Below are 23,952 nucleotides of genomic sequence, written 5' to 3'. Positions count from 1 at the left end.
TCTTATACACCCTGTGCACCAGCTTAAACTGTATCAGGCTCATCATTGCACAAGAGGAGGCCCTATTTACCCTATGCAGTGCCTCACTCCATATTCCCCAATTGTTAAATACTGCTCTTGGCTGCCCATCGTTGTTTACAGTGAGCTTCATTTGTTCTCAGTAATACACTGGTCAGTATTTGTAGAAGTTCCACAAAGTGCTGGGAGATATTGGTATGGCTTCACCTGTCAAGCATATCTACAGGAGGTAAAGCAACACTATTATAACAATCCTGTGGACCTCACCATATTACCAAAGGTCTTGCCAGGGGAGCTCAAAGGGGAGACAAAATACAAGTTCATTTTCTTTGAAAGCAATACAAAGATGCTTTGTGGACACTGCACAGGGCTGCGTAGACTCTGGGGCTATTGCAGTAGTTGTCTTGAGGAAATAGGCAGAGTTTTCAGAATTTCAAATCAAGGTGAAGAATCATGTGGTGAAATTATTGTGCTTCACAGTAGGGCAGCACGGCAGCACAGTTGCTTCACGGCTCCAGGGACCCAGGTTCGATTTCCGGCCTGGGTCGCTGTCGATGCAGAGTCTGCACGTTCTCCCAGTGTCTGCGTGGGTTTCCTCCGGGTGCTCCGGTTTCCTCCCACAGTGCAAAGATATGTGCGGTTAGGTGGATTGGCCATGCTAAATTGCCCTTAGTGTCCAAAAGGTTAAGTGGGGTTACTGGGTTATGGGGATAGGGTGGAGGCTTGGGCTTGACTAGGGTGCTCTTTCCCAGGGCTGGTGCAGACTCGATGGGCTGAATTGCCTCCTTCTGCACTGCAAATTCTATGATTCAAAAAATTAAACATTCCATTCGAAAGTAGGGGCACTGTTCCGTTAGCTCATGGTGACCTGGCTCTAGGTCACTGCCTAATTACATGGACTGAATCACTTAAGATATAGCATTAGGGGCAGTATGGTGGTGCAGTGGTTAGCCCTGCTGCCTCACGGCGCCGAGGTCCCAGGTTCCATCCCGGCTCTGGGTCACGGTCTGTGTGGAGTTTGTACATTCTCCCCGTGTTTGCATGGGTTTCCCCCCCCACAACCCAAAGTAGTGCAGGCTAGGTGGATGGGCCACGCTAAATTGCCCCTTAATTGGAAAAAAAAGAATGGCGTACTGTAAATTTATATTTAAAAAAAGATATAGCATCACAGTCTCAAGCACATGCGCACACATTATAACAATTACCTTCCTGAAGTCGTTATTGCCGCCCGCCATTATCCCTGTACTGGAGTGGGAGGAAGTCCCATCTCTGCTTAGGATCCGATCAGTCATCCGATCGCTCAGACTTTGGCCATACCTGTCACCAATGAGAGAGAGATTTGTTAGCCGGCAGGGTTGTCATGATGAACAAGTGGAGGAAACGTACAACTGACAAGCAAATTAATTACAGACAAAACCGAGGGGACCCTAACAAACTTTTGCAAGAGGTTTAAGTGACTGCCTGGCTTGTGAGGATCGCACTCCCCCTTTCTCTGTGGTGGTCGATTATGTTGTAAGTCATATTTCCTTACCAGGACACGGCTGCAAAAGTGTTAAGTGCACTGCTGTACCACTCCAAATGATCCTTGTCCATGTGTGGGCAGGCTAGTCATCACTCACCTGATGTCCACACACTATACATTTTCAGCAAGGATGATAATGAGTTAGAACTAGATCCGATTTTGCTCTTTTTAATAACCGAATGCACCGCTCTTTTCTCCCATTGACCAAGCTACGATCAGATGACCTTGGATCAAACATGGGACTTTTCTGATTTGCAGGTCTCTGGTTCCGAAAACAGATGAATTTACTGAGCCAATGCTGACGACATTTCATTACACCGTAACTTGGAAATACAAAATCTGGTAACACTAGTTGGCTGGATCTTTTTTTTTTGAACAGGCCCACACAACTTGTGACGTTGCAACAAATCGCGAAATGATCACTGTAATGATCCTGCTTGTACGGTGTACAGTCCATCCAAAACGGCAGCACTGTGGTTAGCACAGTTGCTTCACAGCTCCAGGGTCCCAGATTCGATTCCCGGCTTGGGTCACTATCTGTGCGGAGTGTGCATGTTTTCCCCGTATCTGTAGGGGGTTTCCTCCGGTTTCCTCCCACAGTCCAAAGATGTCAGGTTAGGTGGAGTGACCAAGTTAAAATTGCCCCTAGTGTCCAAAAAAAAGGATAGGTGGGGATAAGGGCTTAGGTAGGGTGCTCTTTCCAAGGGCAGGTGCATACTCGATGGGCCGAATGGCCTCCTTCTGCACTGTAAATTCTATGAAATTAGAGCTTCTAGGAAGAGAAGAGTAATAGCTGCTGAAGATAAATGGAGCAGCCTCTGGCTGTTTCAGTGGGAAGGTTGTAGGAGAGATATAATGGATGACAAGAGGGGGAAAAGTTGGCTAATTCGGCAGAAATCAAAATTACCATTAAAAATTCTAATGTTATCCATAATCCAGAAACTTCAGAAATACTTTGGTTATAAGCATTCTGACGAGAGAAGTTAGTGTTTTGAATAACACCGAATCCCAGGAGTGCAGGAAGGCCATTGAATCTGTCGAGCCTGCTGTACTTTTCAATATCACGTCTGATCGGTATCTTAACTCCATACCCCTGGATACCTGTAACTAACAGAAATCTACCCATCTCAGTTTTGAAAGCTCCAGTTGTACCCTGAGTATTGGGGAAAGAGGGCTCTAGATTTCTACATCATCAGGAAATAGCAGAACAGCAATGAAGAATGCAAGAGGTTGATGCATGTCCCCTTTAACAGAATTTCGTGATGGGCAACCTAGGTTCTTCTTTTCGTTTGTTTTGCAAGGTTTTCCCATCCAAAGTCCTATCATGGCGAAGGAAGATCAGTCCTTTCTCAGGGCTACTATTTTTCAAATTGGCAAGTTAGATTTGGCCAACGGAAATCAAAAACAGGAATTGCTGGCAATCATAGAATGGGAACACCAGGGGGTGGCAATTCATGCCTGAACCAGCTCTTCGAAAAAACTATCCAGTTAGTCCCATTCTAAATAGCTCTGCAGATGTCCTCATTTAAGTATTCCCTTTCATTCCGGATCACTGCGTAATTCCCCCCCTCCCACCTCATGTCACCTCGAGATCTTTTGCCAATTACCTTTCAAAGGGCCTCACGGTAGCATGGTGGTTAGCATCAATGCTTCACAGCTCCAGGGTCCCAGGTTCGATTCCCGGCTGGGTCACTGTCTGTGTGGAGTCTGCACGTCCTCCCCGTGTCTGCGTGGGTTTCCTCCGGGTGCTCCGGTTTCCTCCCACAGTCCAAAGATGTGCGGGTTAGGTGGATTGGCCATGCTAAATTGCCCGTAGTGTAAGGTTAATGGGGGGATTGTTGGGTTACGGGGTTACGTGGGTTTAAGTGGGGTGATCATGGCTCGGCACAACATTGAGGGCCGAAGGGCCTGTTCTGTGCTGTACTGTTCTATGTTCTATGTTCTATGTTCTAAATCTAGGGTGCTTCAGGATTTGAACTCGGCAAACTCTCTTTAACTTTTTCTCCTCGAAGGAGAACAATCCCGAGCTTCTCCACCTTGCTGAAACTATGCCAGTACATTTCCTCTATGTTCACTCGACAGCTTTGATATCCTTCCAAAAGTATGGTGCCAAGAACTGGCCACACTACTCCTGCCGAGGCTTAGCTACTGTTTTATATAAAAGGGTTTAGCACCAATTCTTTGCCATTACACTCTCTGCCTCTACTTATTAATTTAAGGTTCCCTCACACTTTTAACAGCCATTGCAACTTGTCCTGCCCCATTCAAAGACGCAGAACCGTTATGGGACAGGAAGAGGTCATTCAGCCTCTGTGGTCAAATAAAACAGGAGAAAAGAAACCAGCCGCTCATTTCAATCCCACTTTCCAGCACCTGGTCCGTAGCCTTTCAGGTTTCAGCACCTCAGATGCATAACCAGGTACCTTTTCAGTTGAGCGTTTCATCCTCGACCGCCAACTTAGGCCGTGAATTCCAGACTCCCATCACAGTCTGGATGAAAAGGCTTTTCTTCACACGTGCGCCCCCCCTCCCCCCAATCCGTCAATCAATTGCCTTAAATCTATGTCACTTGGTGATTGTGTGTATCCATTCCCAGGCCTCTGCTTTTAAATACCTCTCGCACCATTGATAAAGGCAGATCGAACTGTAACTCACGTCCATATTAGCACTGCGTACACTGAAATTCTGCAGTGTCTCTAATCAACAGCGTAAGCCTCTATAGGACCCTGTACACAGAGACACCTCAAGTGTGTTTGCAGGTACTTGGGACAGCAAGTGAGAACTCAAGTCCAGGGATGGGCATCGGTAGTTTGGAAGATATAGGGTCACGGACATCTTGGCGGGTGGACAGTGGAAGTACTAAGCAAGTCCCATGGGAAAGAGCCAAACTGGGTAAAGGCCTACCAACAATATCAGAGGGCAATATGGAGGAACAGCGACACCAGGCTGAAGGAAATCAAGGAGTTAGGAGTGGTGGTGTCAACAACACATTTTAGGAATTCATCAATTGGGTCACGTTAATGAGGTACTTGCGCTGTGAAGCACTTTGGCACGACCAGAGCAGGTGCTATATAAATGCAACTTTTTGTTCCATCAAGCTCCAAGAACCACTTAAGTATATTTTTTCAGCGAATGCAGGCTTGGGTCACTGTCTGTGCGGAGTCTGCACATCCTCCCAGTGTGTGCGTGGGTTTCCTCCGGGTGCTCCGGTTTCCTCCCACAGTCCAAAGATGTGCCGGTTAGGCGGATTGCCCATGATAAATTGCTCCTTAGTGTCCAAAATTGCCCTTAATGTTGGGTGGGGTTACTGGGTTATGGGGATAGGGTGGAGGTGTTGACCTTAGGTAGGGTGCTCTTTCCAAGAGCCGGTGCAGACTCGATGGGCCGAATTGCACTGTAAATTCTATAATAATATATAATAATAAATAAAAAATGTTCTTGCCTGTACAGCGTTGCAGTATCCACACTATTCATTTGCTCGGTGTTGTCTTCCTGAAACACAATAAGATAGAGACACCACATTAAAACAAACAAACTTACAGTCTGCAACCGTCTTCTGCAGCTACACAGTGGTGTTTGGTGAGTAATGATAGTATTGGGGAGTTAGCTTACCTCCTATATGCATAATTGTTATTCTTTGGGTATCATTTATAAATGGGTAGCCCCCAAAAAACACAACTGCAAGTTGCACCACCCGAAATTGAAGGAGGGGTAAGAACCTAAACAATAGGAACAAGGCTCACAGAGTGAGATTATATAGTGGAGTTCCCCAGGGGCTGGTTTAGCACTGGGGCTAAATCGCTGGCTTTTACAGCAGACCAAGGCAGGCCAGCAGCAGTTCGATTCCCGTACCAGCCTCCCCGGACAGGCGCCGGAATGTGGCGACTAGGGGCTTTTCACAGTAACTTCATTGAAGCCTACTCGTGACAATAAGCGATTTTCATTTCATTTCAGTGTTCCGTGCTAGGACCACTGCTCTTTTGATCTCTATTAATGACCCAGACTTGGTTGTGCAGGGCGCAATTCCAAAACGTGCAGATGACACAAAACGTGTAAGCACATTGTGAGGAGGATGGTGGTGGGCTTTGAGGGGGCTGGTGGAAGATGAAATTTAACGCAGGAAGTGAAGTGTGAAGTAGTGCGTTTTGGTGGTAAGAATGGCAGCAGGCATCGTAAAATAAAAGAGATGCAGAGATAGAGAGAGAGAGAGACCGTGGGACATTGATGGTGACAGGGCAGGTTGGGAAAGTGGTCAGTACAGCATACAGAATCTGGAATCTTTCAAAAAGGAACAGGGAACAAAAGCAAGGAGATTACGGTGATCCTTTATAAAGCAGCACAGTCTCAACTGGAGTATTTTGTCCAATTCTGGGCACGGCACTGTTGGAAGAATGTGAAAAAATTCCAGACGGCGCAGAAAAGATTTACGGCAATGGTTACAGGGATGGCAGCACTCTACCACAGTGGTTATCACTGCTGGCTTGCAGCGCCAGGAACCCGGGTTCAATTCTAGCCTTGTGTGGCTGCCCGTGTGAAGTCTCCACATCTCCCACTGTCTGCGTGGGTTTCCTCCAAGTGCTCTGGTTTCTTCCCACGGTCCAAAGACTGTGCAGGTTAGGTGGATTGGCCATGCTAAATTGGCCCCTCGGGTGTCCAGGGATAAGTCTGGAACCTGGTTGGGGGGGCTCTTGCAGAGGGTCAGCGTGGACTAAATGAGCCAAATGGCCTCCTTCTGCACCGTCGGGATTCTATGATGGACGTCAGTTTCGTGGATAGATTGGCGAAGCGAAGGCTGTTCTCCTGGGAGAATGTGGAGTGGAGATTTGACAGACGCGTTCAAAATCATGACTAAGCTGGACAGAGCAAAATCATAGAAGCCTTCAGTGCAGGAGGAGGCCATTCAGCCCATCGTGTCTCCATTGACCCTCTGAAAGAGCACCCTACCCAGCCCTGTAGCCCCACCTAGCCGTTGATCACCGAGGGGCAATTTAGAATGGCCAATCCACCTAACCTGCACAGCAGGTCGGGAGAAGCGGTTTCCGTTTGTAGGAGGGTTTAGCACACTGATTGCAGGTGATTGGCAAAAGAACCAGAGTCGACCTGAAGGATAAACCTTTTATTGTTTGGCAAGCTCAGCAGGTGGTTGGGATCCGGAATGCACTGCCTGTGAGTGGGTGGAGACAAATTCAATTGTGGTTTGCAACAGGGAATTTGATAATTAACCGAAGAGAAAAGATTTACATGGTTACAGGAAAAAGGCAAGGGTGGGTCTGGCCGAGTTGCTCTCGCAGAGGGCTAGCACATATAGGCCAAGTGGCTTTCTTCTGTAATTCTATAAACTCATAGCTAAAAGTCAGCCACTATAAATGCTCTCATTAATTCACTGTCTCTGTCCAAAATGCACTCCCAAAAAGAGGGAGGTGGCAATTTAATGCTGTTGCCAGCTTGGAGCCCAGCTGAGCTCATATCTCAAGATGGCAAGGCTTTGAAAGCGTGCACAATTCAATTCAGATTCTTTCCTTAGAAGTAGAGTCAAGCATCTTTGACAAGTAAGCCTGTGATGTGCAGCAAATTCAGCTGAATAATCACTGGCTGTAATCCACAGGGGAATAAAGTTTCAAAGCATATTCTACTAGGTAATAAACTAAAACTATGTGTAGGAAAGGATTAATCTGTTAACACCAAACAAACCAGAGCAGTGCCCAGTTTTGACAACTGACCTCAACCCAACATATGAAAGGAACAATGGGAGTCTTGTACGTCCACCAGCAATTCCTGTGGCACAATTACAAATCCATCAGAATAAAGCGGATCCTCCACAAACCCACAGAGTTCACCAACTCAAGAGTACAAATCAGGGCAGGATGCCAGTCTTTGGTAAGAAATTTGTAAGAAATCATGGGTTCAAATAGTTCAGACACAGGGGGCGCGATTCTCCGCACCCCACGCCGGGTGGGAGAATCGCGGGATGGCCGGGCGAATCACGACACGCCGCCCTGGCACCCCCCACGATTCTCCCACCCCCCCCCAAATGGCGTGTCGCGTTTTGCGTGATGCCGCTTGGAGAATCGCCGCTCGCCGTTTTTCACGCCGACCGGCGATTCTCCGGCCCGGATGGGCCGAGCGGCCTGACGAACCCGACCGGTTCATGCCGGCGTCAACCACACCTGGTCGCTGCCGTCGTGAACAGCGCGCAACAGGTAAGTAAGTGTGGGGCCTGTGGGGGCGGAGGGAGGATCAAGCACCACGGGCGTGCTCATGAGTTGACTGGCCCGCGATCGGTGCCCACCGATCGTCGGGCCGGCGTCTCTAAGAGACGCGCTCTTTTCCCTCCGCCTCCCCGCAAGATCAAGCTGCCATGTCATGCGGGGACAGCGAAGGGGAAGACGGGCAACCACGCATGCACGGGTTGGAGCCGGCCAACCTGCGCATGAGCAGCTGACATGACGTCGGCGCTGCCGGCCGCGTCATTCTCGGCACGCCGCTTTGACGCAGGCGTCAAGGCCCGGCGGAGGGAGAGAGAGAGAGCGAGAGCGAGAGCGAGAGCGAGAGCGAGAGCGAGAGCGAGAGCGAGAGGGAGAGGGAGAGGGAGAGGGAGAGGGAGAGGGAGAGGGAGAGGGAGAGGGAGGGAGAGGGAGAGATGCCAGAGTGAGTCGGCACGCAGTCTCCCTTTGGGAGAATCGCTCCCAGGATGCTCCAAACAAGCTTTGTATTTGGTGCAAGCTGAGAATCACCACCATATCCCCAAAGTAACGTTCAGCAAACACCATCGGCATTTCGCAAAATCCTGTTAAGAGGAGAGGAAATCTTTCAATGACATTGAGAAGACCACAAAACAAAAACATCAGCTATAGATTGGGTCCCTTATTATATTAACATCCATTACCATGGTCTGTACATCAAGCACATGCAGCTTCTTCCCCACCACTAACATTGAGTGCATTTGTGCTAACAAATTGGCATAGGGAAACCATAACAGGTTCAGCAATCAAATAGTTCCAGCCATAAATGCAAACAGCTGATTTCAGTAGCCTAAAGTCTTTATTTTCCGACCGTCTCCTAAAATATTTAAGCGTCAACAGCGGATGTAGACTTCGAGCGGCTTTAATCAGCTGTAAATACTGAACGTCACAAAAAGCAGGAGGGTTTCTCTCACCAGACAGGGGAGAAAACACTGACCAGAAATTACTACATCAGGTTAAAGTCCAACAGGTTTGTTTCAAATCACTAGCTTGCGGAGCACTGCTCCCGACTCAGGTGATTCACCCGAGGAAGGAGCAGTGCTCCGAAAGCTAGCGATTTGAAACAAACCTGTTGGACTTTAACCTGGTGTTGCAAGACTTCTTACTGTGCTCACCCCGGTCCAACGCCGGTATCTCCACATCACAGAAATTACTAGTCAACGTAAGGTGGACAAAATGCTTGCCATGGAACGTTTGAAAGGTTCGTCTAGATATCTGATTCATGGGCACCAAATTGCCACGACTGAGAGAGAATCTGGTCTGTTGAGCACTTACTTTGCCTGGACTTCTGTAGTAAACCAGCATTTTTAAAACAAACTGGTAATGTGCAATGTGATTTATTACTACTGTAAATATAAAAGATGTCAAACCTTTGTCCAAGACAATTCACAAAGACAGATGGATCAAAAAGGAACAAAAACGGAACAACATTTTGGAAGCTTACAATTACATTGCACACAAGCAAACCTAAAGTCTCTCCAGATGAAGAACACCACTAAGATTGGCCATCGGTATAGCACTTGCCTCTTCTGCGAATTCTGGCTTGCCAGTAAACCTGCGTTCTTTTCGGGCTTTCCGTCGATCTCGCACAGATAACCGGTTCTGATTGCTATAGTCCGAATCATCTTCTTCCCTTTTGCTGCCTTCCGATTCTGCAGGTGGGAGAAAGAGAACAATTCCAGCTACGGCATGTTCCGAAACGCTGTCAAAACAAGCTAACGGTGGGAGAAGATGTACTTCTCTGTTTTCATCTGACCCTCTTGTACCAATGCTCACAGATACTGGGCGGTATGAAGAATGGCTGTGAAACCCTCGGCTCCTAACTTCTCCCGCACCGAGATTCCGTCAGGAAGTGGCTGGAGTTGGTCCCGATGTGAACCGGAGACTAAGAACACAAGAACTAGGAGCGGGAGTAGGCCATTCAGCCCCTCGAACCTGCTCCGCCATTCAGTGTGATCATAGCTGATCTCACCTTGGCTTCGACTCCACTTTTTAAAAAAATATTTTTATTAAACTTTTATCATATCAAAACATACAAAAAGTACAAAAAGGACTTACAAACACCAGTAAGCCAAAGAACAATGACCTAGTAAACCAGCATCCCCCCCATACTCCCTACCAACTCCACTTTCCTGCCCATTCTCCATAACCCTTCAACCCGTTACTAACTAAAAAAAATCTGTCCATCTCCTCCTTAAATTTACTCAATGTCCCAGCAACCACCGCACTCTGGGGTAGCAAATTCGAGACTCACGACCCTTTGAGAGAAGTAATTCCTCGTCATCTTGGTTTTAAATCTTAAAACTATGACCTTTCATTCTCGATTGCCCCACAAGAGGAAACATCATCTTGTTTAAAAAAAAAAAAATCATTTTTACAGTATATTTGGTTCACTGGCTAGGCCAGAATCTGTTGCCCAACCCTAATTGCCCTGGAGAAGGTGGTGGTGAGCTGTGATACACCCACAGTGCTGCTAGAGAGAAAATTCCAGGATTTTGACCCAGCATCAACCAACAAACAACTGATATATTTCCAAGAAAGGATTTTGAGTGACTTGGAGGGGAACTTCCAAGCGGTGGTGTTCCCATGGATCTGCAGCCCTTGCCCTGGGTGGTAGTGGACGTGGGTTTGGAAGATGCTCCCTAAGGAGCCTTGGTGAATTCCTGCAGTGCATCATGTAGATGGTACATACGGCTGCCACTGTGCTTTGGTGATGGAAGGAGTGAATGTTTGTGGAAGTGGTGCCAGTCAAGCGGGCTGCTTCGTCCTGGATGGTGTCGAGCGTTGTTGGAGCTGCACTCCGAATCCCTGCAGTTCAGAAGGCGGCCATTTGGCCCATCAACCTCTCAAATGAGCACTTGATTCATACCCACTTCCCCCCTACTACCGTACCCTAACCTGCCCACCCCTTGACACTTTTATCATAGCCAATCCACCTAACCTGCACATCTTTGGACTGTAGGAGGAAACGGAGCACCCGGGAGGAAAACCACACAGACACAGAGAGAAAGTACAAACTCCACACAGAGATCCAAGCCAGAATTGAACCTGGGTCCCTGGCGCTGAGAGGCAGCAGTGCTAACCCCTGTGCCACCACTCATGCAGGCAAGTGGATGTATTCCATCACGCTCCTGACTTGTGCCTTGCAGATGGTGGACAGGCTTTTGGGAGGGTCAGGAGGTGAGTTACTCGCCGCAGGATTTCCAGCTTCTGACCTGCTCTTATAGCCACAGCATTTATATGGCTAATCCAGTTCAGTTTTGGTCAATGGTAACCCCCAGGATGTTTTTAGTGAGGAAATTCAGCGATGGAATGTCAAGGGCCGATGGTTTAATTCCCTGTTATTAGAGATGGCCATTGCATGGTACAAACATTACTTGCCCCAAGCCTAGATATTGTCCAGGTCTTGCTGCATTTGCATGTGGTCTGCTTCAGTATACGAGTGGTCGCGAATGGTTGCGCAATCATCAGTGAACATCCCCAGATCTGACCTTATGTTGGAAGGGAGGTCATTGATGAAGCAGCTGAAGGATGGTTGGAGTCTAGGACACTACCCTGAGCAACTGCTGCAGTGATGTCCCGGGACTGAGATGACTGACCTCCAACAAACACAACCATCTTCCATTTTGCTAGGTATGGTTCCAACCAGTGGAGAGTTTCCCCCCCGATTCCCAGTGACTCATTTTACTAGGGATCCTTGATGCCATGCTCTATCAAATGCTGGCTTGATGTCAAGGGCCGTCGCTCTCACCTCACCAATTCAGCTCTTTTATCCATCTTTGAACCAAGGCTGTAATGAGACTGAACCGAAATTGAGCGTCAAGGAAGAGATTAGTGAGTGCCACTTGTTAGCGCTGTTGATGACCCGTTCCATCATTTACTGATGATTGAGATAGATTAATTGGGCGATAACTGGCTGGGTTGGATTTGTCCTGCGCTATGTGTACAGGACATACCTGGGCAATTTTCCACATAACCAAGTAGATTTCTTAAACATTTTTTTTTTTTTTTTTTTGAGTATCCAATTCTCCCACCCCCCCAAATTAAGGGGCAATTTATCATGGTCAATCCACCTACTCTGCACATCTTTGGATTGTGGGGGTGAAACCCATGCAGACACAGGGAGAATATGCAAACTCCACACATACAGTGACCCGGGGCCAGGATCGAACTCGGGTCCTCAGCGCCATGAGGCAGCAGTGCTAACCACTGCGCCACCGTGCCACCCCCGGACCTAAAGCCCAGAAAATGTTCTTGTTAAATTGTAGAATTACTGTGTAGATTTTTCTACTGTCATGGTAAATTTTATGCAGGTGATGCTGTGCGTCTGATGGGTTTCCACCGTTGATATACATCTCATGGGTATATATTAAACAGAGTATTTTATTGGAGGACCACTCAGATCTCAAAGGATGGAGGACTTCACAAGAGATATGGAGCGGCAAGACTATAAAGGGATTTGAACATCTAGAAGGAGAATTTTAAAATCAGAGGAAATGTAACTAAGACCAAGTGTTTTACTCCTATAACTTCCTCAGATTGGCAATCAGTGGTGGATTGCCATCCTGTAACGACATATCTGCCCTAAAAAGGGAAAGGGCCGGTCTGGCCCGACCGTACTGAGCTTTTTTCTTTCTAACTCATCCTGAGTAACTATGGAGCATAACACTGACAGAACCATCCAAAGTTAGTGATTTAAATCGCTTTGTCGCGTGGTTCCTAGCCAATCGCAATTATCCAGGAGAAATCAGCCCTTTTGGAGAATTGCCAAGTAAATGGTTACATGGGAACATCCAAGAAGGATTCCCCAGCACATCTTTGCAGTACCCCCTCCTAAATCCCACTCTAGGGAGCCAGGAGGTTATGGCCCATTATGGGCAGCACGGTAGCACAGTGGTTAGCACTGTTGCCTCACAGCGCCAAGGTCCCAGGTTCGATTCCCAGCTTGGGTCACTGTCTGTGTGGAGTCTATACGTTTGCCCCGTGTCTGCGTAGGTTTCCTCCGGGTGCTCCGGTTTCCTCCCACAAGTCCTGAAAGACGTGCTTGTTAAGTGAATTGGACATTCTGAATTCTCCCTCTATGTACCCGAACAGGCGCTGGAGAGGGCTCGAGTAGAGTGCTCTTTTGGAGGGTCGGTGCAGACTCAACGGGCCGAATGGCCTCCTTCTGCACTGTCGAGATTCTATGGACTTCTCCAGTCTTGATCTGGCTTTTTAGGAGCAACAACTTAACGACCCTCAATGCTTCTCTATGACCTTCTCTCTGCTGGGAGCCAGCTGTGCCAATCTTCCAACCTACTCATTGTATATCTGTCGCTTCTGTCAACAGAATACAAGCAACACCCTTCTCTGTATTTTTCGCAAGAAAAGTCTTGTTACTCACAAATGAAGCCCTTGGCCATCCTCAACGTTATTACAGAAGACTGCATCAACAAAGCTCCATCAAGTAACTAGTTTTGCTCAGGGTGAATTTCCTTTTGATTTTGCTATCGATTTTAAAATTCTCATCCTGGTTTTCAAATTACTCATTGGCCTCCCTCTTCCCTTTCTTTGCAACTTCCTCCAGCCTTATGCGTTTGGAGATCTCTACGCTCTTCCAATTCTGCTTTATACACAATCTGATTTCCATCACTTCACCATTGGCTGCTATGCCTTCAGCTGCTTGGGCCACAAGCTCTGAACGTCTTTTCCTAATCTCTTCCCTAAAACCAGCTGGCTTAACCAAGCTTTAGTTCGCCCGTCCTAATATCTCGAAGTGGCTCGCTGTCAAATTTTGTTTGATAATGTCCCCCTGTGAAGCACTCGAGATATTTTTCTAGGTTTGAGGGGCTGCATAAATGAAAGTTTATTCACAAAAGGAAGGGAAAATATTCACAAATTTCACTTCCCTTCAACGTGCGTGGTGGCAGCATGCTGGCTTGGGAGGCATGCAGTTTTGTCCAGTGCTAAAAGTTAATTACTTAACCTCTTTCATGACTACAACAGGTTAAGCAATGCAGAAAAGCAGCAATGAGAACTCGGCTGGAGTGGTTATTTCCCCTAGTTATGTCCTGCTTTGTGCTGTTCCGTGTGTCTGATCCAGAGTTCTGATTTTGCAATGAGCGGCTGTTTTGACATCTCTTTGCTTGCACGCTCAAATTAAGAATGCTCTCAAGTGTGATGTCTAATATATTAGGCATTTGTAGAGTTTTGTTCCAGGGTGTCTCAATTAACTAGTCAATCATGGATTATATGGTCTAGTGGGAAGCTCACAAAACTCTGGCATAGCAGCAGAGCGGAATTTGTAACAGGCTCAAGGGGTTGCATGGCCTATTTAACAAGTACATGCTCTCAACCGTACACCATCTGTTGGGCCATTGCTATATCTGGAAGAAAATATATTTAACATCAAGGACTTTGAGGTGCTGTAACTTAATGTTGCCTTTACGACAAGAGGGTCTCCTGATTCCAATTCTTTGATTTCAACAACTTATTTGCAGAATCCTCAAGTATAAAATGACTCGGCTGCTAAATTGTCATTACTTTACGTGCATGTTTTTTGAAAATTAAAGCAAGTATTGTTTGGTAATCCAACCACAGACTGGCCTCAGCTGTGACTCACGTTGATAATACACTCGCCAAGTCAGAGGTTTGCGCGATCAAGCCCCACTGTAGACGTCTAGGCTAACACTTCAGTGTCGTACTGAGGGAGAGCTGCACTGACGTTTAGCCAAGGGCCCCATCTGACTTTTTGGGTTTTTTAAACATTTCTTTTTAAAATCAGCCAACTCTAAAAGCACCATTGGATGTGATCAGACACAAGATTGATTTGGAAACGCCAATTCTTCTAACCAAAAAAGGTAGCTGCGAAGAGTTGAGAAGGAAGATCTATTGGACCACAGTAATGCCTGGTGCCAGCTTCCCGAGGGGTTTGTTGCAAGAACCAATTGGTTAAATATGCTGCCTCACTACTGGAGTTTTGTTTTACTTCCATTTGGTTTGCAAATGATCTCAGGAGTTAATGTTCCTGTGGATAAAATTACCACACCACTAACTACTTTTAGGTGCATATTACGACCAGAGTTACGGGAAATTTAGACAATTAAAGAACTAAAAAAAAATTATTGCGGATATAATTTTACATTACCTTTGTTCAAGCCTATAACCGAAGCTGAAGGAATAGCATATCTGGAGTATGCTGAAGTAAACGATATGCCTTCGCTGGTCAAGGGTCTCAGTCGACTGCCCACTTCCTGGAGAGGCAACAGAGAAACCATTATATTGTTAGGTCAGAGGGGCTAGAATATAAATGTTCACACCCCCAGCAGCTAAATGGGGTATAAGACCATAAGATATAGAAGCAGAATTAGGCCACTCGGCCCATCGAGTCTGCTCCGCCATTCAATCATGGCTGATATTTTTCTCATCCCCCACTCTCCCGCCTTCTCCCAATAACCCCTGATCCCCTTATTGATCAAGAACCCATCTATCTCATCTTAAAGACACTCAGTGATTTGGCCTCCACAGCCTTCTGCGGCAAAGAGTTCCACAGATTCACCACCCTCTGGCTGAAGAAATTCCTCCTCATCTCTGTTTCAGAGGATCGTCCCTTTGGTCTGAGATGGCGTCCTCTATTCTAGCTTTTCCTACAAGTGGAAACATCCTCTCCACATCCACTCTATCCAGGCATCGCAGTACCCTGTAAGTTTCAGTAAGATCTTCCCTCATCCTTCTAAACTCCAAATATGTTTTAGTACACCAATGATGTGAAGGACGTTACAATCTGGTGTGTGAAGTACTGCTTCTTGCCACCATCCCTGAACAGCCAGCACTGATTTTAAGGTTATGCCCCCTTGTCCTGGAGTTTCTTCGCCAGAGGAAATAATCTCTCTTTCTCTCCCTATCCTATTAACTCATTTTAAACAGCTCAATTAAATCTTCTACACTGAATGGAACACAGATCTAGTTTATGCAACCTGCCGTCATAATTTAGTTTGGCAAATCCCAAAGCATATTCTGTAGTAAATAGATTTAAAACATTTTTTACTCTAGCGTCGCCTTATGGCACAGGGGAAAGAAAACACCAGCAATGCACAGCGCATTAGCACGCGTCTCTTCATTAAATAACTTTCTGCCCAGCTGTTTTATCAGCTGAAAAAGGCTCCGCGTACAGAAGATTCACAATGGTCAGGCTCCTATTTATCCTGCTGCCGAGTCATGCACAGGGAAATGCATTCAGCATGTTGTACCTTTATTCTTTCAGTCGCTAGACTGATAGGAATTGAATCATTTGAGCCATTGGCAAAGTAGTTGGACAGTGGGAGTTGTCCAGTTGTAATTTGTCCCAATCACTTTTAGCAACATTTAGTTATAACCATTAGTGTCAAACAGATACTAAAGGTCATTTCACTCTCTCCTATCGTGCCCAAATTTTATTTATTTGCACAGGCAACTCAAAAACTCCACTTCTGGATTTTGAACATTAAAACCCAGTCATCTCAGCTACATAATGGTACACACGAAGAACTGCACGTGCTAGGTTGTACACACTCAATGCTCAAGCAGCGCATTCCAGCCATTACAGCAACGTGTGGACAACATTTATTTGCCCCAATGTTTTTCATCCGTCAGTTATTTTTTGCACACTATAACAGGCCAACAAAGTAGGATCACATTGGAGAAGGGCCTTCCAAGACCAGCTTGCGCAAAGGATACAAGTGCTGGCGATTACGGACTTTCAGGCTAGCGTCCCTTAACTTTTGGAGAATAGTTTCTCAGCAAAGGATAAATCATTCAAAAAGGGTGGGGGACAGGGTAGGTTAGAGGCGGGAGGGAAATAAATCACTGTAATACTATCTCTGAATAGTTTGGCATCACCCAGCAACCACAATCAATTTCCAGCATTCTGAAGCACCATTTCCCTTACTTTTAAGCAACAATGTCGATATGCAAATGATGCAACAGCACAAAGAGGTATACAAAAAAAATGCCCTTTCAACAGCCAAAAATAACAAAAGTGCAAAGATGCGGGTCCTCAGCGCACCAAAACTGATCTATATTCAAAGGGTGAGCATAAGTTTAACCCAATTGCAGATAATTCACCATTCTTACTTTGTTGTTGAATTACCACATGGGTTGTACATGAGAAAGCGTACCAGGATCACTCGGAGCACAGACACGCCAAAGCTCAAACAACAAGCTGCCTTTGCAGATACGATCAAGAGAAACACGTGGATCACACCGTGAGACTGCCATAGCTTGAGCAGACCGAACCTTTACATTGCTTGTGGCTTTCAACCAGAAATTCTAACACTTGTTCAGACACACAAGCCCTTCCCGAACGGGTTTTACCCAACATCCTCTTGCCAAAAATCTAAGCCGACTCCTTTGGCACAGGTTCTGGTAAATGCCAATGAAGTGACTCGGGTACTTGGTGAGATACCATTCATCAACTGGAGGTTGCGCCATTATTGACAATTTGGTCACTTTGATCCTGGGTCGCAAGTTCAATCCTTTTTTCTTCTTTTTAAAAAATAAATTTAGAGTACCCAATTTACTTTTTTCCAATTAAGGGGCAATTTAGCATGGCTAATCCACCTAGCCTGCAGATCTTTGGGTTGTGGGGGTGAAGCTCATGCAAACACGGGGAGAATGTGCAAACTCCACACGGACTGTGACCCAGAGCCGGGATCAAACCTCGAATATCGGCGCCGTGAGGCAGCAGTGCTAACCACTGCAGCGCCATGCTGACCAACTCCACTCCCCAGCTCAGAGAAATCTGGCAGGCAGGACTGTGCGAATTACAAAAAGCAAGTAAAAGCGGGAGAGTTAGAGACGCCAAGGGAAACACTGAAGGCAAGGCTGCTCAGGTGACGACTTGTCAAATTTATACGGTAAACAAAAGGGAGAAAGGAAACTCGAATCCACTTCAAAACAATAGTCCTTGGTAGTATCCAACCCAGTGAGCCATTGAAAATTGTTTCCCTGCAGCTTCCAATACCTGTCTGCTATCTGTGCACTCTCACCTTGTCCTCGGTCAATAAGCTCCTTCCTTTTTTGCCATCATTCCCTTTCCCTTCTTCCTCCTTCTCTGGCTGATCCGGGGATTTCTTCTCGGCGGCAATACCCAAGGTCTTCTCTGCCTCTTTTAGATCGGTGAGAGTAACACCCTACGAATAAACCAAAAGCATATTATTTCTTTTTAAAAAGAGAAGTCGGATCCCTTCTTTCCTGAAGCGCGATTCACGGTAGGAAACAAATTTACCCATTCCGAATAAATTCCATCGATGCCAAATTAAACACTGGGAATTATTGGGAGTCTTATTATCACAACACTACTTTGGAACAAACAGAACAGATAAGTCGTGAGACTGCAAATTCATGCAAAACCATCGCTTATTAATTTTCTTCAACTTGTCATTACTTTTAGTTTTGGAATAAGTTCGACCCGAAATAACAGTTTTCCAGATTCTGTTTTATCAGGGTGTTGAAAATGAAAAATGCTTATCGTCACGAGTAGGCTTCAATGAAGTTACTGTGAAAAGCCCCTAGTCGCCACATTTCGGCGCCTGTCCGGGGAGGCTGGTACGGGATGTTGCCTGGTCTGGAGGGTGTTAGCTCTGAGGAGAGGACAAATAGACTTTAAAAAAAAATTTTAGAGTACCAAATTCATGTTTCCAATTAAGGGACAATTTATTGTGGTCAATCCACCTACCCTGCACATCTTTGGGTTGTGGGGGCGAAACCCACTCAAACATAGGAAGAATGTGGAAACTCCACACGGACAATGATCCAGAGTCGGGATCAAACCTGGGACCTTGGCGTCGTGAGGCTGCAGGGTTAACCCACTGCGCCATCGTGCGGCCCTGAGGTTGAATAGACTTGACTTTTTATTATAACTACTGAGGTTGAGGGCGCAACCTGATAGAGGTCTACACGATTATGAGAGGCATGGATAGAGTGGATGGGCAGGCACTATTTCCCAGGGTGGAGTGGTGAGTCACCAGGGAGCATAGGTTTAAGGTCCGTGGGGCAAGGTTTAGAGGAGATGTGCGAGGCAGGTATTTTTCAACAAGAGGGTGGTGAGTGCCTGGAACACGTTGCCAGGGGAGGTTGTGGAATCGGATACATTAACGGCGTTCAAAAGGCATCTTGACAAATAAATGGATAGGATGGGAATAGAGGGACACGGCACGAGGAAGTGCTGAGGATTCTGGCCATGGGTGGCATCATGACTGGCACAGACTGGAGGGGCCGAAGGGCCTGTTCCTGTGCTGTATTGTTATTTGTTCTGACAGGCCCTGCTGCATGGCTCCAGTACTGATTTCAGATTTCCAACTGCTCTCTTTTTTTCCCCCTCTTTGAAGTAGAACTATTCACAGGCACAATGATTTGGAATGAATGAGCGGTCAAAAGGTGGCTACGGGCAGATGTCACCGCAGTTGTATGATTTTTATGCCCAAGTACAAGAGCTAACCGAAATGCACAAAATTAAATGGTCCCAAATATTTGAGTCACTGAAGTCAAGTTAAAGCAGCTACATTTTGAACTAGTTAGAACATGTTAACAATTACCTGCGTCGATCGCCTGGACTGCCGTGCATGTCGTGACCGCGCCTTTCTTTGGGATTCTGATTCCTCATCGCGCACCGGGGTAAGATATAATCTGCAGAAACCAGGGGGGGGGGGGGGGGTGTTAAACTCAGTGAATTTCGGCACTTCGAAATGACCAAATATATTGAAGAATTCCACAGACAATCAGTCAGACAGCTTTTCAAACAGCGATGATCCATGGTTATGCCAGAGGGGTTGCATACTTGTCAAACTGGCTCTCCGATAATGGCCCGTCTGGCTTTGGCAAACTGGGGAACTATTTATTAATCCACCAGCATCTCCAATGGCATTCAGAGAGAGTCTAGTATCAACAGCATGAACCTCCAACCTTTCAGGAGTGTTAATTAATCCGCACTTTAAATTGTTCCATCATAGAGGTGATTCAGGTGCAGGTATATCTATTAATGTGCGTAACATACTCTGTGCAATATTTTATATGTCAATTGTACAGGCACTGTTCCATGGCCTGGTGGGGGTTTAACCAGAAAAACTGTCTTTGTACGGGTAATTCAATTGCTTGGGTGCACAAATTCGTTCTCCAATCACTAACTCCATCATCCCTACTACATATCTGCCCCATCACCAGGACTACCTGCATTCACCTAGAACATACAATGCAGAAGGAGGCCATTCGGCTCATCGAGTCTGCACCGACCCATTTAAGCCCTCATTTCCACCCATCCCCGCAACCCAACAACCCCTTCTAACCTTTTTGGTCACTAAGGGCAATTTAAAATGGCCAATCCTCCTAACTGCACGTCTTTGGACTGTGGAGGAAACCGGAGCACCTGGAGGAAACCCACGCAGACACGGGGAGAACGTGCAGACTCCGCACAGACAGTGACCCAAGCCGGGAATCAAACGTGTGTCACTGGAGCCATGAAGCAACAGTGCCAACCACTGTGCTACCGTGCTGCCCAAGGTGAACTCCATCAGATCCCCCAGCCCCACTGAGGCACAGGGCAGGAAAGCTGAAATATCCTCCCCCATCTGCAGCTCCGGTAGGTCCGACAATATGTCCCACAGGGGACTGGGCTCCAAGTGCAAGATCGATGACACGATGTTGAAAAAAAACCCTCCAACATTTCTCCAACTTTGGGCAGGACCAGAACATACCTACATGGCTGGGCTTCTCCCACACCGCTCGCAAATATCCTCCACCCCCTCAAACAACTGGCTCACCTGTGGCCTCGTCAGGTGCGCCTTGTGCACCACCTTTAACTGTACGAACCCCAGTCTTGCGCACAAAGTCGAGACATTTACCCTCCGCAACACCTCAACACCACAACCCCTCCTCTAGCGCCACCCCCAGCTCCTACTTGGCCTTAGCCCCCTCCAACGATGTCATATTCTCCTCTAAATCCTCCCATAAATTGCCGAGATGACCCCCCCTCCAATCCCATCACCACCAGCACCCTCTCCAACGAAGAGGAGAGCGGTGTCACCAGAAACGTCGGGAGCACCTTCCTTGCAAAATCCCACACCTGCAGAAACCTAAAGGCTCCACCCCGCTCTTTCCATCCCCGGAACCTAGCGTCCAGGCTCGCCGGCTCAAACACATGGGGCGGGCTTCTCCGACCCCCCGCCGGGTCGGAGAATCGCCGGGGGCAGCGCGAATCCCATCCCCGCCGTCCTCCAAATTCTCCAGCCCCCCAAGAATCGCGCCGCCTGCCTCGGAGAATGGCGGGGACCGGCACGACTCAATAGGCCCCGGGGCTGCCCGAATTCTCTGGCCCGCAATGGGCCGAAGTCCCGCCTGTTTTATGCAGGCGGCCTCCATGGTTCCTGGGAGGGCGCGGGGGGGGGATCTGGCCCCGGGAGGTGCACCCACGGTGGCCTGGCCCGCGATCGGGGCCCACCGATCCGTCGGCGGGCCTGTGCCGTGGGGGCACTCTATTGTTCCGCACTGGCGGCTGTAGCAGTCTGCCATTGCCTGTGCTGAAATGAAGCCCTCTGCGCATGCACGGGGATGACGGCAGCACATGCTGCCGCTCCCGCGCATGCGCCAACTCGCGCCGGCCGGCAGAGGCCCTTCGGCGCCGGTTGGCGTGGCGCCAGGCCTTTCCCGCCGGGGTGCAAACCACTCCGGGCGCAAACCACTCCGGGGTGGGCCTAGCCCCTGAAGATGCGGAGGATTCCGCACCTTTCGGGTGGCCCGACGCTGGAGTGGTTCACGCCACTCCGTCCTGCCGGAGTTGCCCGCCCTGCCGATTAAGGCAGAATCCTGCTCTTAATTCTCTTGGATTCGCATCAGCCTCGAACCTGCCCCCAACTTAAATGTTGCCGAAATTGCCTCCATATCTTCAGAGTGGCCACCACCACCTCAGGCAAACAGTAGCCAGTGCCCGCAACCCCCAACACGAGCCTGCCTCCAGTTCCCTACCCCAACAACTTTGCTCTTAACCATCATTTCCATTTTCCCTTGGACATTCTGTAACCTTCCCATTATTGGTTTCCATGTTTGTCCCTTTATCACCTCCTTTGCCTTGAACCACGATCCTATTTGTTCTTCAAATCACTCCCACCGTGATACCTCATCAAAGAACTTCATTTTTCCTTTCCCCGTCTCCCCGCACCCCCTCTCTGTATCTTCCCAAAAGCTGTTCATCTTTCACAACTTCCAATTCCAATGAAATATTAACTCTAACACTCTCTGCAACAGCTGCTTGACATTGTTGCTGACTTTTCGGTTTTCAGCTCAGATTTCCCACACCTGCTCTATTTTGTTTTTGCCAAGTGGTAAAAGCTAACTTACCGACGTCTCTCTTTAATGTCGGTGATGTTGGGCAGAGCAGTGGTACCACCTGGATACGTGCCTGTAACATCCTTTGGCACCTGGGAGCCATGTTGGTATGCAGAGCTTCAAGCAAACAACAATAAAGCAGTTCAGCAAATGAAAAATGACCAAGAAACAGATCTTTTTAAGCTTTTCATCTTACAGTTCTTACGAACAAGGATGTATTTTATAGGCCCATCTATCCTTTTTCCCCCTCAGGATGTACGTGCATAGTAATTAGACCCTGTAGCCTTAAAGGACACATCGTCTACCCAGTTTCACCATGGCAGCAGAATAGTTTCCTCATCAAACACAGTATTCCCAGACTCACTGTCAGCTGGACATGGGTATGATAGTGTGAACGATCCAGGATTCAATCCAAAGATCCAGACTTCACATCTCACTATGCACGGCTATTTGTGAAGCTAAATGCAATTCAACAGGAATTGCTCTTGCACAAGTTGCAGAAAACGAACAGAATACAAGCAATCAGCTAAAAGATTTACTCGAGTGGACTGGTTCAGGACCATTGATATAATTTACTTTGGATTGGTGCGCGCATACAAGCATTGCTGTGGTTTCTAAGCAGCATGGTGACCAGTTGGTGCAAGCGTACTCAGAACTGCCATAGCCTGTCAGAGAGAATAGGTAGCATTTCAAATCCAGGTGGTGCTTTTTTTGTGTTAAGACTGAACCAGTGGACAGTTTCTTGAGGTTTTTTTGTCACCATTTGGTTTTCAGATCAACAGAGAAGGATCGTCACATTTTTCATTTCGCATTTTGGGAACAAACCCAAGGCCACTGTTTAATATTAGGGACGTGCAGGGGAATGCACTGCTGTTCAAAGAGAAACAGTTTGCGAATAAATCCAATAGGGAATTCATGAGAAATGTTTTTATCCATGGAGTGATTAAAATTTGGAACTGCCTAATCAAATGGAGTGATTGTGGCGACTAGCTTAAAAGGAAGCTAGATCAACACAGGAGGGAGAAAGGATAGAGGATGTACTGATAACACGAGGTGGAAGGAAGCTTGTGTGGACCATAAACACCAGCACAGACCTGACGGACTTGTTTCTGTGGGAACAGGGCTGGACGACAGAAGAATTTTAAAATTCCGAAATTAGGTCACCTCAGAAGACTGCATCATCAAACACATGCTCCAGAATTACTAAAGGGACCGTGCTCCATGCAGCTATTCCGAAATAAGAATCATGACATCAGAGCCGATTTGCTCTAACCCTATACTCACCTTACTGCATGCTCAGCAGAAGTCTCAGGCATACTGAACGTTCTTCCGATTGGAGTTGGAGGCACTCTGGCTAGGCGGGTCCCATGTACTGTTTCGTCCTGCAGAATTGGGAGGGGAAAAATGCCGTATTGGAGGAGTCATACTTTGTTACAGATCATCTCCCAAACAACCTTTGTGAAAATGGCCAACTTCCTCCCAATGGGTTCTTCTAACCGGGAGGCAGAAATGTACAAGAGGTCACAACAGAAACTCATTCCCAAGAATCCAGAAGCAAGCTGCAATAACCTGGGATGGACATTGATGATATTGCCTCAAGAGGGAGTAAAAGAACAGTGACTTAAAAATTACAAAAAAAAAGATGAACAGTGCAACGTCACAGCAGTTCCAGGGGAGCTGCACAAATAAACCAGTTGCATTTATATTGCATCATTAACATAGAAAGGGCAGCCGGTGGCACAGTTGTTAGCGCTGCTGCCTCATGGTGCCGAGGTCCCAGGTTCAATCCCAGCCCCGGGTTACTGTCCGTGTGGAGTTTGCACATTCTCCCCGTGT

At 47.2% G+C, this 23,952-nt stretch overlaps 1 protein-coding gene across 1 annotated transcript in view; it reads right to left on the bottom strand.

Annotated features, from left to right (window-relative positions):
• LOC119956270 (protein phosphatase 1 regulatory subunit 12C-like) overlaps positions 1–23,952 on the bottom strand; it is a 77,093-nt gene that overhangs the window by 7,460 nt on the left and 45,681 nt on the right. The window contains exons 11-18 of the mRNA XM_038783338.1: positions 23,401–23,498; positions 22,129–22,233; positions 19,335–19,425; positions 17,787–17,930; positions 14,909–15,014; positions 9,307–9,434; positions 4,983–5,032; positions 1,224–1,335 (exon numbers count right to left, since the gene is read on the bottom strand). Of these exons, the coding sequence (XP_038639266.1) occupies positions 1,224–1,335; positions 4,983–5,032; positions 9,307–9,434; positions 14,909–15,014; positions 17,787–17,930; positions 19,335–19,425; positions 22,129–22,233; positions 23,401–23,498 (834 nt within the window). The remainder of the gene's footprint in view (positions 1–1,223; positions 1,336–4,982; positions 5,033–9,306; positions 9,435–14,908; positions 15,015–17,786; positions 17,931–19,334; positions 19,426–22,128; positions 22,234–23,400; positions 23,499–23,952) is intronic.

Source organism: Scyliorhinus canicula, chromosome 23, assembly GCF_902713615.1.
Source record: "Scyliorhinus canicula chromosome 23, sScyCan1.1, whole genome shotgun sequence".
Lineage (NCBI taxonomy): Eukaryota > Metazoa > Chordata > Chondrichthyes > Carcharhiniformes > Scyliorhinidae > Scyliorhinus > Scyliorhinus canicula.
The sequence above is the reverse complement of the archived record's forward strand: the minus strand, read 5'-3'. Positions and strand labels throughout refer to the sequence as shown.